Source organism: Molossus molossus, unplaced genomic scaffold (assembly GCF_014108415.1).
Source record: "Molossus molossus isolate mMolMol1 unplaced genomic scaffold, mMolMol1.p scaffold_m16_p_20, whole genome shotgun sequence".
NCBI lineage: Eukaryota > Metazoa > Chordata > Mammalia > Chiroptera > Molossidae > Molossus > Molossus molossus.
This window is the reverse complement of record NW_023425356.1, coordinates 15,775,005-15,793,216: the sequence shown is the minus strand read 5'-3', so window position 1 is coordinate 15,793,216 and position 18,212 is coordinate 15,775,005. Positions and strand designations below refer to the sequence as shown.

The 18,212-nt window shown below is 46.1% G+C and overlaps 1 protein-coding gene across 1 annotated transcript; it reads right to left on the bottom strand.

Annotated features, from left to right (window-relative positions):
• Positions 1 to 1,883: 1,883 nt before the first annotated feature.
• Positions 1,884 to 16,500, bottom strand: CD2 (CD2 molecule). The gene is made up of 5 exons (XM_036273638.1): positions 16,412 to 16,500; positions 15,971 to 16,270; positions 10,158 to 10,388; positions 6,116 to 6,238; positions 1,884 to 2,613 (listed from the first exon to the last, which is right to left on the bottom strand). Exons 1-5 carry the CDS (start codon positions 16,470 to 16,472, stop codon positions 2,309 to 2,311), a joined length of 1,020 nt encoding a protein of 339 aa, XP_036129531.1. The 5' UTR covers positions 16,473 to 16,500; the 3' UTR covers positions 1,884 to 2,308.
• Positions 16,501 to 18,212: the final 1,712 nt, after the last annotated feature.

Here is an 18,212-nt window from a genome sequence, read left to right as displayed (position 1 = left end):
TGCATTTCATCAATCCTAAAATACACATCTTGCCCTGGTTGGTGTGGCTCAGTTGGATCATTGTCCTGTACACTGAAAGGTTGCAGGTTCGATTCCCAGTCAGAGCACATACCTAGGTTGCAAGCTTGATCCTGGTCGGGGCACATACAGGAAGGCAACCGATCTGTTTGTCTCTCACATCAATGCTTCTCTCTCTTTCGTTCTTTCTCTCTCTCTTTATAAAATTAATAAGCATGTTCTCAAGTGAGGATTAAAAAATAAATAAATAAATAAATAAATAAATAAATAATAAAATGCTTGTCTTTTCACATTTTAACATCTCAGAAATGGGATTGTGCCTAAAAATTGATTGTATCTTAGCTTTGTTATAATGTAATTGAGAGGGTTTTTTTTTTAATGGTATGTAAAATAATGGTGCCACTTAAAATTAATGGTATCTTCAAACTGATGAAACACAGTAGTTGAAAAAGGAACAACATGCTTATATAAACAGGTAGCTGATATGAGTTTTGTTCATGCTGTTCCTTCTACATGGGTAATTCTGTACCTCTGCTTCACCAATTCTACAAATCTATTACAATTTCATTAAAATGCCACCTCCTCCAGGAAACCTTCTGTGTCACCCCAGTCCCACCATCCAATCTATAGCCCAAATTTTCCCTCTGACCTCCTGTACTTGCCTCTGACCTGTACTTATCACGCTGTTTACATTTATCCTGGAATTGGTCCACCTCTCCCTCAACTAGATTGTGAGGTTCTTGAAAGCAAAGATACAGTGTACACCTCTATGTTCCTAGTATCTAGCACAGAGCCTGGGATGCAATAGAAGTTTAATGAATGTTAGTTGAATGAGTGAATAATGAAAGATTGAATAGTTATAGGCAATATATGATCTGCATCATATGTAATGCCATAGGATTTCAGAAGAAAGGCAGAGCACAGGGCTGGAAAGGCCAGGTATGGCTTCATGAAGGGAACGGGATGCAGGCCAATCTGGCAGGATGGCTCAGGACCACTGATGAAATAGGAATGAGAAAGGGGCAGTGCTCAAATCTTCATCTCTCCTACTAGGTAGATCCTGCGATGACTGTTATTTGGCTGGATTTCATGTGTGGATTTCAGGAGGCTATGGGATTTCATTCATCATTATCCTTAATAATTAACTCTGGGTGCTAAGGAATAAACAGTTCAACCCTCAGTAAGCTCTCACAGGAAGCTGTGAATATACACACTGACTTTGTGGTTTAGACCTCAGAACTTCCTGCCAGAGCTTGATAAGATTTAGCAAGTGTGAGAGGCCAGGAGAGGCGGTGGACGGGACCACAACCATGGCACCGACATTTCGAGGCAGGTGCCTTTTTACCACCTACTGTTTTAGAACCTTAACTGAAAACTGTTTTGTTCTCCCCACTTCCCCCAAAGTACAGCTAGCATGACTCTAGTTGGGGATGAGGTCTGACCTTTTAATAATGGTCACTAAAGAGACTTGGGATCTGATTCAACTGAGTTGTCTCTTAGCTTGCCTTTTTGTATGTCATCTAATGGGCTTGAGGCATCTCCAGTATTCCTGGAGTCCTCTGTTTCCCAAGATGATTCTGTAGGTCACTGTGACTGGTGCCTCTTGTTGAAGTTTGTGCATAGTTTCCATTCATTTTACAAATCTACAAGTAGGTTGTCAGGCCAGCTTCGTAGCCGAGACCTGGGGAGCATGTTCTGGTGATTCTGGTGGGGTAAGGGGGCTCAGGTGAATCGGGGTGACCAAATTTGGTTCTGCTGCCACACCAAACAACCTCTTTTTAATGCAGCAGCTTGATGCTGAGTTTCTTCCTGTAATGAGTAGACACTGAAGTCAAGTCAAAGCTTTTATTTCACATGTACTCCGGAGATGGTGGGTAAGTGTCCACCAGGCACATAAGAAACCCAAGTCTCTTGAACAGGCAGGCGGCTGGTAATGAGACACAGGCAGAGTGGCTGCTGGATGTCATGCAGGGAGGCGAGGAGAGCTCTAGGGTTCTGCGATGTGTCACCCATCATCCTAATGATTGCACTTGTGCTGCCTCTCCCTTCCTGGTGCAGCGGCATTTCAGGAGGAGGCCAGAGACTCTAGCTGTTAGATCGTGTGGCTGAGGTGTGCAGGTGTGGCTGTGGGCCATGAGCTCGGGAGGCGATGATGCCCTACTTACAGGACACAGTCGACAGAAATGCAGGCATCCACACCAGAGTGCAGGAATTCCACAGTGCCTTTCTGGGAGGGGACAGTTTCTATCCCTTTTAATTAGAGGATGGGGACAGCTCTGCCAAAAGACAGTTATGAGTTTTCTGTGGCCCCACGGGGAGGTTTTGGTTGAACTCGAGGCCTGGGGAGAGGAGGTCCTTTCTGCTGGTGAACTCGTGTGCCAGGGGAAGGAAGAGGCCTCTTCTGCTGCTGGTGCTGGTGCTGGACACGGTGGCCGGGAGGAGGGGGACGATGACCATGTGCCTGGGGACGATGACCAGATGGTGGAGGAAGTTGGGACATGGCTGGATTTTGAGGACCTGAGGCTGGGATTTGGTGGGGCGTCTGGCTTCTTTCCTGAGAGGTTATTCTGTGTGCTCTGATATCCAGTTCCTCACCTGCAACAATAAAACCCCTGAAGAGTTCATCTTGGCAAGATATGATCAATGTAGCTATTTACTGAGTGTACCTGCTATGTACACGGCTTCACGCTAGCTGCTTTCAGGGATATGACGAGGAAGCAGAATTGCCCCTACCCTATAAGGGTTCCCTGTCTTGTAGGGGAGACAGAAATGCTCACCAGCAAGGCAGAGTGAGAGCCTGAGGCTTTGAGAACTTAGGAAGCCAGATACAAGGTCGCCCGGGGGCAGAGAGGGCACTCAGGCCCCACAGCCGGCCTCTGTGTCCTAGAGGTGGCAGGCACACCGAGAGCGCCTTGTGGTTAGAGCCCTAGTAATAGGCTCTGAGTAGGCAGAGCATGTCAGTAACAAGCTTCCTTCAGGGGGGTTGCTCCATTAGATCTGCCTTTCACCCAATTCAGCTCTAATGCAACCCACATTCCAGCGAGGCTTGGAGGATACACAAGAGGTTCCTTAGTCCTTAGAGACTTACTAGTTTCTTAGAAATTCAAAAATAAGCCCCATCCTCCTGCACTCAGGAGAAAAAGAATTCCTGCTCTGGTCACCCCTCTGGGACTTTCTGCTTTGTGTGACTGTCACCCATGAAGACAGGCCCACAACTCATAGTAATGTAGTTTTTCTTACGCTGTTTTGAAATCACACAGAAAAGGTGTGAGGATCTCAGATGCTAGAGATCTGGAGGACCTCCCACCCTGGCCCCGGCTAGGTCTCAAGTCCCTGTGCCCAAGGTCCTCCTTGCAGTGCCCTCAAGGAAGGCAGGAGGACGGCCTCCCTGGGGTCACATCATTACAGGGGTGAGGGCTTGGCAAGCAAAGGTCCTCCAGACTGAGTGTCGCCCTGTAACTTCAGGGGGTGACGTCAGTCCAAAGGCTTCCTCCCACTGCTGGAAATCAGCCCAGGCAGCTGCCAACGTGAAGACTCAAGGCAGCAACGCGGTTTCTACATGTGAGAGGCTGGTGTGCACTAAGCACACACACAAAAAAGGGCCAGAAAAACACATCCTCTGTGCCATCCTTGGTGCCCCAAGGTCATGGCCAGGAGGCTGGGCAGAGGATTGTGACCTCTGGCCCCACTTCCGGCTGTAGGACAGGGGGGTTCATTTTCATTCCCTTCGTCGCAGGCTTGGCCTGGCCATTTGTCTACTGTTTACCACTATTCTGTTCATTTGTTCTTCGAAAATGTATTCCCCTTTCTCTAGGTGTTAGTGCCATTGCTAAGTGGCAGCTATGGCCCAGACATAAACACTGTCCTCAGGAAGCCTAAAATTAAGTAAGTGGGACTGCAAATCACAATGTCAGCCTCTAATAAGAGCCCAGGGCCCCCAGAGGGGTGCAGACCAAGAACCCCATGAGTCCAGGAGGAGGAGTGGGGTGTGACCAAGTGACTGAGCCCTCCAGCTGGCCTGGACAGGCTGGGCTAGCTATGGCTCTGGGCAGCCTGTCTGGGCTGGGCAGGGCTGTGGGCCCCAGCATGCCCACATCCAAATGACAGTCCCTGCCCAACATCTGCTCCAAGGAATTCCTCTAGGCTCAGTGTCCTTCTCCCTCATTTTATCCCCTAGTTACTCAACTCAGGTCCAGGACCAAGGTGAAACCAGCAAGGCACCCGGGCCTCACTCTCAGGGTTGTGCAAGAGCAGGGTCAGGGGTGAGGGTCTCTTTAAATTTTGTACCCTGAGCTCCTTGCTGGCCTCACCCTAGTCCGGACTCAGCCTACTCTGAGCTTCAACTTTCTTACCTGTATGACTATTATCTATTTCATAAGATCACTTGGAAATTTGGATGAGATAATGAATATGAAGCATATAGTACAGATTAGTGCCTAGCACGCAACTATTTTGTCACTGTGAAGTAGTCATCATGTTAGTCATTTCAGCCTGATGATCTTCGATCATTAGGTGTTGGAAAAGGGGCCTTTGCAGGAGGAAAGGGGCAGAGAACAACCTGAGCAAGGCACGGAGTGAAGAAGTCATTGGTGCCTCTGGGACTCAGCAAGTGATTCTGTGCCACTGGGTGAAGAGTGTGGGAAGGATGGTGGTGGACATGGGCAGTGGTGCGGCAGGACTTAGGGCTGAGGGCCAGTGACCTGAAGGAGACCTGAGGCGAGAAGTCTGAAGGAAGGCAAATCTGAAGGTGGCCGGAGGCCACCAGGTCCTTCCTTGGGGATGCCCATTCTAGGAAAAGCCCCAGAGCGAGAGGACCAGTCCTAGAGTGAATGTGATGTTGCGCAGAATCTGAGGGGCCTGCCCACCTGGCTGCATGTCCTGCCAGTGGCTGGCTGCTCCCTGCTAGATCCCCTGCAACATGGGGTCCCAAAGCCCCATCACAGCACCATGGAGACATCTGATGTGCCTTTAGAGTCATCCCCTCTTATCCACAGTTTAATTTTCTGTGGTTGCAGCTACCTATGGTCAACTGCAGTACAAAAATATTAAGTGGAAAATTCTAGAAATAAACAATTCATAAATTTTAAATTGCACGCCGTTGAAATCTTATTCTGTATCGTCTGGATGTGAGTCATCTCTTTGTTCAATGTATACACACCATACATACCCTCGCCCCCGTTAGTCACTTAGTGGCCATCTAGTTATCTGATTGACTGCAGAGGCACCTCAGTGCTTGTGTTGAAGTCACACTTAATAATGGCCCTAAAGCCATTCACACAACTTTTGTTACAGTAACTATTTATTAGTTATTGTTGTTAATCTCTTACTGTGCCTAAAGTTATAAATTAAACTTTGTTATAAGTATGTATTTGTAGGAAAAATATAGTATATATAGGGTTTGGTACCACCTGTGGTTTCAGGCATCCACTTGGGGTCTTGGAATGTGTCCCCTACAGATAAGGGGGGACAACTATGTCTGGACACACTGCCTCTGGTGGCCTGGGTGCTCTTTGAGCTAGCTCCCCACTTATGAGCACCATCTTGTTATTCTTGGTGGATCATCAGACAGGTCTGATATGAGGAACAAACACTCAGAGCCCTAACATCCCCTCTGGACAGCGAATTGGAAAAGGAGGTATAAACACCTGGTTTTAGAACAAAGGTGTTCCTGTGGGTCCCTGATGCCCTGAAATGTTTACCTGTGTTCCTAGGAATCTGGCCATCCCCACAGGATTGGACAAGGTGTTTGTTCACAGAAATGGTGTTTTGAAGCTAATCTTTCTACCCACTTAGAGATGTGTGGCTTATTCAAAATATGTCCACACAGCCTTACACAGAGTTGGCCTCAGGTGGTGGATTCCAATGAGGCCAACCTGGATTCAGCTTCTTCAAGCTCCCACATTGTCACCGCAGAGAATGTGTTTTTTAGAAATCAAGCTAACCACAAAATGGAACAATCTGTAACCGCCCTTACAGCCCTGCCATTCTGAAACTGCTCGTCTCCCTTGCTTTCCTGTCAGACGCAAGTGTCTTCCCCATGAGTTGTTTCCACGGAGATTTTGCCCAGCCCTGCGGGGGGACAGAAGAGGAAGCTTACCATGTGTCCTTCTGTGCTGTTTTTTCCTCTTGCTGATAAAGAGAATGAGAAGTCCCACGATGAGCAAGAAGAGCAAGCCTCCTCCAGATATGCCAATGATTGTGTAGATATCCAGACCATCCTCTGCAAGAGGAACAGAGGCGGGATGGAGGGGATGGGTCCTGGGCAGAGGGGTCATCAGTGCTCTGGCCAAGGACTCCTTCCTCCTGCACTAAGCAGATAATAGTGCTTAATACATGGATCTTTCCAACCTCATAAAGGCCAAGCTCATGGAGGGTGGTGGACTGTGTCTGTCCCTGAAAGGGTGCAGGGTCCAGGACCAGCCCCTCAGGGGGCTCCTTGAGAAACTGCCCTCCTGGACTAGAACGCTGATCCTTCCCTGTCCATGGCCCCCAGTAGAGGAGACTGTCACAGAAGTTCAGACTGGAGAATGAGTTTAGAGACAATGTAGTATCACCTATAGTTTTACAGACAAGGTCATCCTCCCTCCCACAGAGGGAGGATGAGTTTCTGTAAGCAGCCCCTTGTCCCAGAGTTCCCGCACTGTTTACTCAGCTTCATCTCTGCCACCCTCCTATACCATTGTTTTCCTCACCCTCTTGACCAGGCAGTGTCCAAAGACTGAGGGTAAATGTGTTCCTTGTCCAGCCAGCCCTCTGACCACACAGCCAGCACCCCCTCCCAGACTTCCCCGGCCTGTGAAGGAAACTCTGGCTCACAGTGACAGCAGCGGCAGTGGACTTGATCGTCAGCCTCCAGGCCTTCTTCAGTTGCTGCGATGCAGTGAGGATAACAATGACTCAGTGTTTAGAAAAGGGTTTGAGTTCCAGGCTCTTCTAAGCAAGATCTGTGTGACCTTTGGCAAGTTACTCTACCTCTCTGAGCCTGTTCCTTTGTAAAATGGAGATAATGAGACGTACATCACAGGGTGGCTGCTGGAAATCAATCAGATAAAGGATGTGAAAGTGCTTTGTAAACTGTAAAACAGCACACAGAGGTGAGGTCCTTCTCTTAGTAGAGCTCTGTGCACTGGCGTTTCTGGGAGCTGTTTCCTGGGAGGGCTGCTGGGCCATCTGCCCTTTGTGAATCAGTGGCAGCTAGAGAGGCAGCAGCTAGGGCCAGGGGTCAGGGGACTCATACATCTGGAGAAAAACTGGAGCTCAGCCCAGCATCACAAAGAAACCCTTCTCCAGCCAAACATTCCTAGGAAGATACTCTTTTTTTAAAAGAAAATATTTTTTCTTTATTGATTTTAGAGAGAGAGGAAGGGAGGGGGAGAGAGAGATGGAAATATCGATGAGAGAGAACATCGATTGGCCGCCCTGACCGGGAATTGAACCGGTGACCCCTTGGTGCATGGGTCGGCGCTCAACCACTGAGCCACAGGGTGGGCCCCGGGAGCAAGCCAGAAGCCCAGAAATCAAACCACAGACTGCAGGGGTGTATTTTCTTTCTTAAGTCTCTCTGACCTGTTCTTTGCCTGCCAGTTGCAAAACCCCTCTGGTTGGTGGATGAAGGGGCTTCCTTAGGAAAGAGGGCATAATCCTAGACTGCTGTGAAATGGGTTCAAGAAAGTATCTGGGGTTCTTTGGGACCTGGTGGCTGGGAGACAGGGGTGGTGCTGCTAGAGTCTCCCTCAGGCTGAGCAGAGAGCTTCCTAGGTTCTGACCCAGGTGGGCCAGGACAAGCCTGGAACTAGTTGGGGAGCATGGGGCTCAGCCATGCAGCCACCAGCTCATCTTCTCTCAAGGTCCTCTCATGGGGGGCCACCCCCTCATCTTGGGTACACTTACAGAGTCAGTTCTCAGTTTTTCCAGCATGGTCTTTTGGGGCTCTGGGGAATGCTCTCTGTGGGAGACATTCCAGCTTGTCTGAGGCATTCAAAACTGCGTGCTCAGTGTCTAAAGCCAACCACCTCCTTCCTGCACTCCTTGGAGAGAACACGCCCAGAAGTTTATGTGGTGAGTCCTTCCTCTTGTGTTCTGGTTTTAAAAGTGTATACTCACCTATTCTGAGCCCAATGGTTAGTCTTATCATTACTCCTCTCTGCCTTAGCCTTCAGGAAGAAACATCCAGATCGTTTTTTTTGGGTCTTCAAGAGCAGCATCATTCTCCCCAGACCCCTCCCCACTTATCCCTCCCATCTCTTTTGTGGTTTCCCCAGGCCGACCCCTGCTCTGCACCACAGAGTAAGGGGCATGACGTTTTCAGTCTGAACCTCAGCTTCTCCCAAGGCCCTCCCTCCGTCCCTAATGCACACACATTTTTATACTGGTGGGATCTAGTTTAAAAACCAGGGAGTAGGGTTGTCAGATAAAATACTGGATGCTCAGTGAAAGTTTAATTAAACAATAAATAATATTTAGTTTAAGTATGTCCCATGCAACCTTTGGAACATATTTATGCTGTCATTTTATTTGTTAAATCTGGCAGCTCTAATCATGGGCCTCCTGAAAGGGAAACAGGGTTGTGAAGTCAAGGAGGGGCCATTCGATTCATTGTGCCTTAGTGATGGGCAGACATGGGGTGAAGTGACGCTGGTCTAAATGCATGGTTGGCAGATTCTTAGATGGCCCAAAGATTCCTGCCTCCTGGTATTTCCACCTTTGTGTCATGCCCTCCAGTTGAATGTGGGCCGGACTTATTGGTTGCTTCTAATTGCTAGAATTCAGCGGAAGTGCTGGGATCCTTATCACTCCTGAGATTGTTATAAAATATCCATGGCTTTTGTCTCGAGCCCTTATTTTTGCTCCTACTTAGATTGCTCAGAGGGAAGTTAGTGGACATATTGTGAGGCAGCCCAATGCCCACATGAATGAGCTTGGATATGGGAACCCCCCCCCCGCCCACCGCTTCCATAGAGCCTAAACATGATTGACATGACATACTGCCAGTATCCAGATTATAACTTTATGAAGGGTACTGAGCCAGAAGCACTAAGTCATTCCCAGGTTCATGACTCACAGGATCTGTGAGATAATAACTATTTGTTGTTTTAAGCCACAAAATGTAGGATAATTTGTTACACAGCAACAAATAACTAATTCGAAGAATATATATGGAAAGGCCTTACTTCTGACTTCACACCAACCCAGGGCTGCTTCCTAGGGTCACTGATCAGCCATAGTCACTGCAAAAATGCAGAACTTCTGAACAAAGAACTATTTTGTGTGATTAGTTTCCCAGACAACACTGGGAAGATAATCACAGAGTCTCAGATGAGTAGACTCTTGGGAATCAGGGGCTTTTTCTTTGTGGGTCAGGAGGCTGAAGCCCAGAAAGAAAGGAACTCTGTCAAGGTTGTGCCACGACATTTGGACAGAGCTCTGGCTCTCAGAGCTGAGCACTACGGCAGACTGCCGCTCCAGACTTACTCCTGGGGGTGATGTCAGGCTGCTGTGCCAGGAAGGAGTTTAGACTCTTAAGAGTTTCTCGACTTCCTGGTGCCGGCGCCAATGCCAGACTGTCTGCTCTGAGGCAGGAGAAGCATCTCCTCCCTAGGTCCATGATCCTCCCTAGGTCCATAGTCCTCCCTAGCCTTGAGCTCCTCTTCCCCCAAACCCCTAACCCCATGTTTTTCCACAGCCTCTGATAGGAGCTGCTGGCCATCTCCCTTTCAGACAGGAATGTTTTTTGCTCTCTTCCCCATCATTACCACTGTGGTTACTGACTAGCCGAGGGACCTTGGGCAAGTAAGTTCGTATCTCTGGAAAGTGGAGGTGTGCATGAAATAGCCTCTGCAGCTCTTTCTGTGTCCTCAGTTTGGCAGATTTTTCTACCAAAAGGTCTTTTCAGTTGCCTGGGGTTGCATCATGCTCTGTGGGAGGATGCCCGGACGGGTAACCATAGAACACCGCCTCCTCTGTCCTCTAAGTCTCCCCTTGAAGGCTTCCAGGGTCAAGGTGTGTTTCTTCAGTCCTCATCCTGAGTCAAGCCTGCCTCTCAGCCAAGGCACCAGGGCCCTGGAGCTGCCTCCACCGTGGGCCTGGCAGGCTGTGCATGTGGAGTGAACTTGGGATGTCTGACTAGTGCCTGCACGTACCTGAGCACCTGACGTCCGCCATGCTGGTCTCCTCACTGAATGTGTTAGTTGCTGTGCACTTGAATGATACAGTTGGTTTGGTGGTCCACTTGTGCACGATGACTTTCTGACCTTCTTTGATGTTTTTCCCATTTTCATACAGTGTTAATTTAGGGTCAGTTCCTTGTGTTATCTCACAGGTAATGGTTAAGTTGGTACAACCCCAGCTGATCACAGGTTTTGAGACCTTCTCTGAAAAGAAAATAAAGATCCAATTCATATGAGGCAATTCTCTGATTAAGATATAATTAATAGACATACCTATGTATAGAGGGGAAAATAGAGTCAGTTTTAGGCCAGGGAACAATTTCAAACACCCCTAGCTATTTTCAGAAATCATGTTTATTTTATTTATACACCACATTCAGAGAAATTTAATTTATAATAAGATTCATACATATATATCAGTAAAAATGTATCATATCAAAAGTTTAAGTACTGTTTTATCCTTAAAACATTTTCACATACATGATATAATTTAATCCTAACAAACAGAGAGGCTGAAGTTTTTCTTTCTGTTGACAGATAAAATGTCCAAGGCTCTAAGAGGTTAAATTGGGTGGGTTCATGCCCAAAGCTACTTGGCCACTCATTGTGCCTTGTTGGTCCTCATCTATAAGAGAAGGATAAGAGAGACATGCCCCATCTGTCATAACAGGGACCGCATGTGACAGAGCCCTGGCCAAAGTGTTAGGCACTGACCTTATTGGTGGTAGTTGGCACATTCATAGTCATGAATTCCTTGCCTTTGCTTTTCTGACATGAGAATATTCAAAGGGCCTGGCCTAGGCATCAGAGGCCAGGTGGAAATCCTACTCTACCACTTCTAGCTGTGTGACCTCCTCCTATTTCTTCTCTTCTGCTCTTTTTCTCACACTTTACTCTTTCCCCAGACTTGCCACCTTTCTTGCCCAGTTTCTCTATATTCATTTTGCAGATGGATAGTTTATTTTCCCAGGATTCCCTCCCTCCCTCACTCCCAGGTAACAATATCTTGTCCGTGAAATTTTCCACCAAATTGCATTTCTTTCTCAATATATAGGCATGCAGAAATTAAACTCTTTTCCCATCCTTGGATTCTGTGCAACCCAGAAAGAGGAGGATGAAGAAACACCATTGAACAACAAGACAAGGGTCAGTGTGTGCTCTGGGGGCTGAGTCAAGGCATTTACTTCTCTTTTCAAAATGGAAATATTATTTTTTCTATTTATAAGACTAACATCCCGTCATTGTAAAAATTGATTTTACAAGTTTCAAGATTAAAAGTCACTTGCAATCCTACTACCCAGAGCCAATAATTATTAATGCTTTGATATATATCTTTAGCAGATGCTTTGTATGCATTACATACACATATAAATATAAATAATGTTTTAATTTAAACATTTTTTAATCCTCACCTAAGGATATTTTTTCATTTATCTTCAGATAGAGTGGGAGGGAGAAAGGGAGAGAGAAACATCAATGTGTGAGAGACACATTGATTGGTTGCCTCCCACACAACCCTGACCAGGGCCGGGACCTCCAATTGTAACTGAGTTATGTGCCCTTCACCGGAATTGAACCCACGACCCTTTGGTCCACCAGCTGACGCGCTAACGTCTGAGCCAAACTGGCCAGGGCTATAAAGAATGTTTTAAAAACTAAAACTGTATCATGTGATTTTGTAGTCTGCTTTTTTTCCTTTTTTGAAATTATTTTCCTTAAGAATATCAAGTATGCCCTGGCCGGTTTGGCTCAGCGGTTAGAGCATCAGCCTGCGGTCCAGAGAGACCCGGGTTCAGTTTCCGCTAAGGGCACGTACCTCGGTTGCAGTTTGTCCCTGGCCCTAGTTGGTCGTGTGGGTGGCAGCCACTCGATGTGCCCCTTTCACGTCAATCAATCTCTCTCTCTCTTCCTCTCTCTCCCTCCCACTCTATCTGAACAAAAAATGGAAAAATGTCCTCGGATAAGAATAAAAAAAAGAAAAAGAATATCAAGTATATCACTACCATTTTTTTAGATGATGTATTCCTCACTTAATGAATATCTTCTTTCTAACTGCTGGGGACTTTTAAATCCTTTCCAGTATTTCACTAATATAAACCACACGGTGAGGAGCGTGTTTTTGAAGTCATATCTTTGTACATATCCTCTCTGTAAGATAGCTTCCTAGAAGAGATCGCTGGGGGCTCAGCTCATAGAGGAGAACTTCTTAATTGTAGGTTGCAAGGATTAACCCCTTCTCCACTAACAACTGCTTTTTAAGGGCTTTTCACTGCCTCTTCACCCAGAGGCAGCAGTCCCCTCATCAAGGGTCTTTGGGTTCCAAGACTGTAGCTAGGAGAAGCATGAAGAAACAATGAGATGGGGGAGGGCATCAGCAAACAGGCCCCATATCCTGGGCACTGGAGGCACCTGTGCTTAGTTGTCTCACAGAAGCTGGGTCTCGATGAATACCGCATGCAATTATTATTATGAAAATCAGACTCAGAGCATATAGAGAATTTGCTCCAGGCCATGAGGCAAGAAATGGTAACCAGACCACAACCTGAGTTAAGATGCTGTGAGCCTGGCCGGTGTGGCTCAGTGGACTGAGCGTCATCCCATGGACTGAGAGGTCCTGGTTCCATTCCCGGGCAGGGCGCATGCCCAGGTTGTGGGCTCAATCCCCAGTAGGAGGCCTGCAGAAGGCAGCCGATTGATGTTTCTCTCTCACATCAATGTCTCTATCTCTCTCTCTAAAAAAACCAATAAAAACTAATTAGAAAAGAAACAGACTACTTCAGCCCATTAGATTCAAGGTGGACTCCATTTGAAAGGAAAGCAGCCACCCAGAAGCAGTATTAATGACTACTCCCCAACCCATAAAACACACACATTAAAAAAAAAGGTGCTGTGTGACACACACACACACACACACACACACACACACACACACACACAGAGTGAGGTGGTTGTTACATCATGGAAAGATCTCTGTCTTTAGGCCGAGGACTGTGGGGTTTATTTTGAGGTACTAAAATTGTGGTATCACACAAATCTGAGTATACTACTACACACCACTGAATTATATACTTTATTTTATTTTTTTTAGTGGGAGAGAGGGAGGAAGAGAGAGAGAGAAATATTGATGTGAGAGAGACACATCGAGTGGTTGCCTCCCTCACGGACCCCAACTGGGGCCGGAGACAAATTGCAACTGAGGTACGTGCCCTTAACGGGAACCAAACCCAGGACTCTCTAGTCTGCAGGCCAACGCTCCAATTGCTGAGCCAAACCGGCCAGGGCTGAATTATACACTTTAAATGGGTGAATGTTATGGCATGTGAATTGTGTCTCAATAAAGCTTTTGGGAAAGACAAAATGTCACATCCTTGCTAAATGAAGCTCTGGGTTTGGATCCTGACTTTGCAGCAGTCAAACCGTGAGACTGGACAAGTCACTTTTGTTTCCTTATAGATAAAAAGGGGGTAATAACAGCTGCCTCTCAGGATTGGTGGGAACCTTAAATATGGAAGCAAAGCACTCATCACCCAGCAGAACTGTTGTCTCCACAACATTAAAGAAGACGGGAGTGGGAGGCTCATGTTCAGAGCAGGACCCAAGCCCATGCTGGCAAGAGTCTTAAGATCTGGTGCTCTGAGCCCATAGGCAGAGGCCCCTTCTGGCTCCATTCTCTGTCCCACTCTATTTCTGGAATGTACTCTTAGTTCAAGGTTGAGGAGTAGGGTGTGGAAAGTTGTCTTTTGCAGGGAGCTGACAATGTCTGGGATTGTTGGAGAGGGATGGCTGCCAGGTCCATGTACTGAAAGCAGCTGGAGGGGGACCCTGGGTAGGAGGAGGGGCCCTGCCCCTTGTGACTTTTCTGTATGAAGCACAGAAATGTTATTTGCTCACTGAGCTGCTTGCTGGTTTGTGCTCATGTTGGGGTTCCTGTCTTCCTCTCCAGGTCAAATTCAGCTTCCTCTTCTCACTTCTTTTATTTTTAAGTCTTCATCTGAGCATGTTTTTTTCATTGATTTTTAGATAGAGTAGGAGGGGGGGAGAGAGACAGAGAGACAGAGAGAGAGAAACATCGATGTGAAAGACCCATCAATTGGTTGGTTGTCTCCTGCACGACCCCGACTGGGGCTGGGGATCAAACCTGCAACTGAGATATGTGCCCTTGACCGGGAATCAAACCCATGACTCTTTGGTCAGCAGGGCCAATGGTCTAACCACTAAGCAACTGGCCAGGGTTCTTCTCATTTCTTTCTTTGTTTTTATCCTCACCTGAGGACATTTTTTCATATTTTGTTCAGATAGAGTGGGAGGGGGAGAGAGAAAAACATCAATGTGAAAGGGTTACATCGAGTGGCTGCCACCCGCACAACCCAACCAGGGCCGGGGACAAACTGAAACCAAGGTATATGCCCTTAGCAGGAACCAAACTCAGGTCTCTCTGGACCACAGGTGGATGCTCTAACCGCTGAGCCAAACCGGCCAGGGCTCTTCTCAATGCTAATCACCCCCTTTCAGGCGGCTACTGGACTTTCAACTTCAGTCCCTTCCATTCCACTTCCTTTTCCCTCTGTCCCACATCATCCTTGCCCATACTTTCTCCACATATGACTCCATATACTCACTCTTGGTCATTTCACAGTCACCCTTTAGTGTAGGCCAGAGGGCATCAGCCTTTACTGCCTATTAGAATCACTTGGCGACCTTTAGCACCTACTGATGCCCAGGTCCCACACTAAAATATTCTGACTTAACTGGTCTGGATGGAACCTTGGGCACTGGTAACTTTTTTTTTTTTAATCCTCACCCAAGGATATTTTCCAATTTATCTTCAGATAGAGTGGGAGGGAGGGAAGGAAGGAGGAAGAGGAAGGAGGGGGGAGAGAAACACCAATGTGAGAGAGACACATCAATTGGCTGCCTCCCGCACAATCTGGAACAGGGCTGGGGACCGAACTGCAACTGAGGTACGTGCCCTTGACCAGAATCGAACCCACAACTCTCTGGTCTGCCTGCCGATGCTCTGGCAGCTGAGCAAACTGGCCAGGGCAGCACTGGTAATTTTTAGCAGCATCTCAGTTGATTCTAACGTGTAACCAGGGTCAAGAATCACAGCCCTCCTCCCCTTCACTTGGTACAGCAGCAGCTCCCTGGCTAGCCTTCTTGCCACCACCTTGAGTATGCGCTCCTGCCCTCCGGCCCATGCACAGACACACAGAGCCACACCGTGCGTTCCCTACGGAGGTAAGCAAACATCATCTTCCACCTTGGATCACCCTGATGTGGAGTGGATCAGCTACAAGGGCTCTTCCTTAAATTCATTCTGTCCAGCCCTTTCCTCCCTTATGACTGGTTCTTCAGGGCATCCTGGCTAGACATGGTCTCTCTAGGTGGAAGACCCACTGCTCTCCAGTGAGCCCCACCTTTCCTGCTCCTCACCTAGCCTGCCTCTTCATCATCCACCTGGAATGCCTACCTTGTTCTTCGGCACCACCTGCTCCTTCCTCCTGATTAATGCCACCTTAACCCAGGTTCTTCATTCAGCCCCACATTCCCATAACCATTGAAGAGACAGACAGTCAGGCCAATAGACTGTGTATCAGCTGTATTTCCACCTGCGGATCCATGCCCCACAGGACAGGCGCCTCCACCGAGGCAGAGAGGATGCATTACTTTTCCCTCAGGCTCCCCCGAGGCTGTGGTCAAGGCTGGGGACATGCCATAAATGCTATCCCCCAACTTGCTAACTAGCACCCATATGAGATGGAGGAAATTAGGGAACAAAGACTTACCTAGAATCTTCAAATTAAATCTTTTGTTCAACACTTCTTTTCCATCCCTATCATATACATATACATTGTAGTCACCACTATTGTTTCTCTGCAGCTTTTTAATTTTCAGAGTTCCATTGTTAAATAGTTGGTATTCTTTCTCTTTCTTAAATACATCTATTTTGCCTTTGTTGAATCGTGCAATCCAGGTTTTCTCTTTTTTCCATTGTATATCATCTATATTATCATTCATTTTTAAATCATGAATGTCCAGATTGACGGCATGATGCAGGACCCCAGAGATGGTTGTAGAAGCTGCACCTGTAAAAAGCAAGACAGTTACTGAGGCCCTGAGACTCACTGCCAGGGAAAGCTGGGCTGTGACCTCTTTGACTCTGCACTCACTTCAGAGTCTCCGAAGAAGTTTTGAATAGTGACAGTGGAGACCCAACACCAACTTACCTTTGATAGAAAAGATGAAAATCAGAAGGAAGCTGGCTAAGATTTTACATGCGAAGCTCATCTTTGGGGATAGTTTCCTTATTGTGATTCTGAGCTTTTGCAAAAGGAACTAAAGTAAGACTGGTGGAACCCACCCCTGAGAGCTTAACCACGTGTCTCTCTTTTTTACTCCTTTTACAGTAGCATAGAGAGTACATATACACACACACTCCCACACACAGCAATCCAACCCTGCTGATCTGCTCCTTTGCATAAGTAGGTATATTTAAGAGTGTGTGTTTTCTTATCACATTTTAATTTTCACAACTACCTTGGGTAGCTTTTATTATCCCCGTTGAAGAGACAGAAACTAAGAGGCAAAGTAAATCTCTCAGATCACCCTTTAGTTACTAAGGAGCCAAGTTCTACCTTTTAGCTATCTTCTGTTCATTCTGTTATAATATCTCTGACAAGACCACATAAAAATATCAGTAAATATTCAACAGTGAATAGCAGAATACAACTATTTATCCTATGATTGTAAATATTAGAAAATAAATACATATGAAATAATTATAAAAATGGATTTTTTCTCTTTCTCAAAAGGTGTTTTTGAGGTTCTAAAATGGTTTTGTGATAAAAAGGAAACAAATATAAATTGAGTCTCTGAGCTTTTGCAAAAGGAACTAAAGTAAGACTGGTGGAACCCACCCCTGAGAGCTTAACTACATGTGAAGCTTGAAATACCCAAATGTTATGTTTAGCATACATTTTTATAACTCTATTGAAGATTCACAGGTAAATAAAATGTGTTCCAAAACAAACAAAAATGCACAGAGACTATGAAATACTCTTAAATAACCAGAAGAAATCATTAAAAAACATTTAAAATGGTTAACACTATTGATGGTTAAAGAAAAGAACAGATAAGGAGAGAAGGATAAGGGAGGGAGGACTTGGAAAGAGAAAGAAAAAGGAAATTGGTGATACAGGGAGAGAAGTAGTAATGCATTGATGGGCGCACACAGAGAGCTAGTCGAAGGAAAAGGGGACAGCCAACGTACATTTCCAGTTTTATGATTCTTTAGGATAGAGTGAGTAAAAAAATCTTAAAAATTGATCTTGTTTTCTGTTTCAACTTTAGGCACAAATATAGATATTACCTCTAAAATGTTGCCCAGGAAATGAAAATTAAGTCAAGAAATGGCTCTCAACCACTGGGTCAAAGGAAGCCTGAATAGAATATTTACCTCATAAATTAACTGTAAGTAGATTAAATTTTTAGATGTTAAAAAAATAAAGACATTTTTCATATTTCTGAGTTTGGAAGACCTGCCTACATATACTATATGATTCAAAAGTAATAAACAAAAGATGGACACAATTGACTACATAAATATATAACATTTTTTTTTTTTATCCTCACCCGAGGACATTTTTCCATTTTTTGTACAGATAGAGTGGGAGGGAGAGAGAGGAAGAGACAGAGAGAGAGAAACATCGACGTGAAGGGACACATCGAGTGGCTGCCACCCGCACGACCAACCAGGGCCGGGGACAAACTGCAACCGAGGTACGTGCCCCTAGTGGGAACCGAACCCGGGTCTCTCTGGACCGCAGGCCGATGCTCTAACCGCTGAGCCAAACCGGCCAGGGTGTATATATATATAGGCAAAGAGATGAACACAATGAAAAGACATGACAGGAAATAGTTAAAATAAATTTGAAAAATCATTAATATCCAAGATATATATTATTCCTATTAATCAATAAGAAAAAGAAAACTCAGTTTTTAAAATGGGTAAAGCATATAAATGAGCAG

Bases quoted from the DNA above. Each gene is read 5' to 3' on its own strand.
- CD2 (XM_036273638.1), bottom strand. From the start codon at position 16,472: ATGAGCTTCGCATGTAAAATCTTAGCCAGCTTCCTTCTGATTTTCATC. The intron at 10,389-15,970 runs GTAAGTCTTTGT...TTTTCTTTTCAG, and splicing joins ATTTAATTTGAAGATTCTAG to AGAAGGTCTCAAAACCTGTG. The intron at 2,614-6,115 runs GTAAGCTTCCTC...TTATTGTTGCAG, and splicing joins ACAGCACAGAAGGACACATG to GTGAGGAACTGGATATCAGA.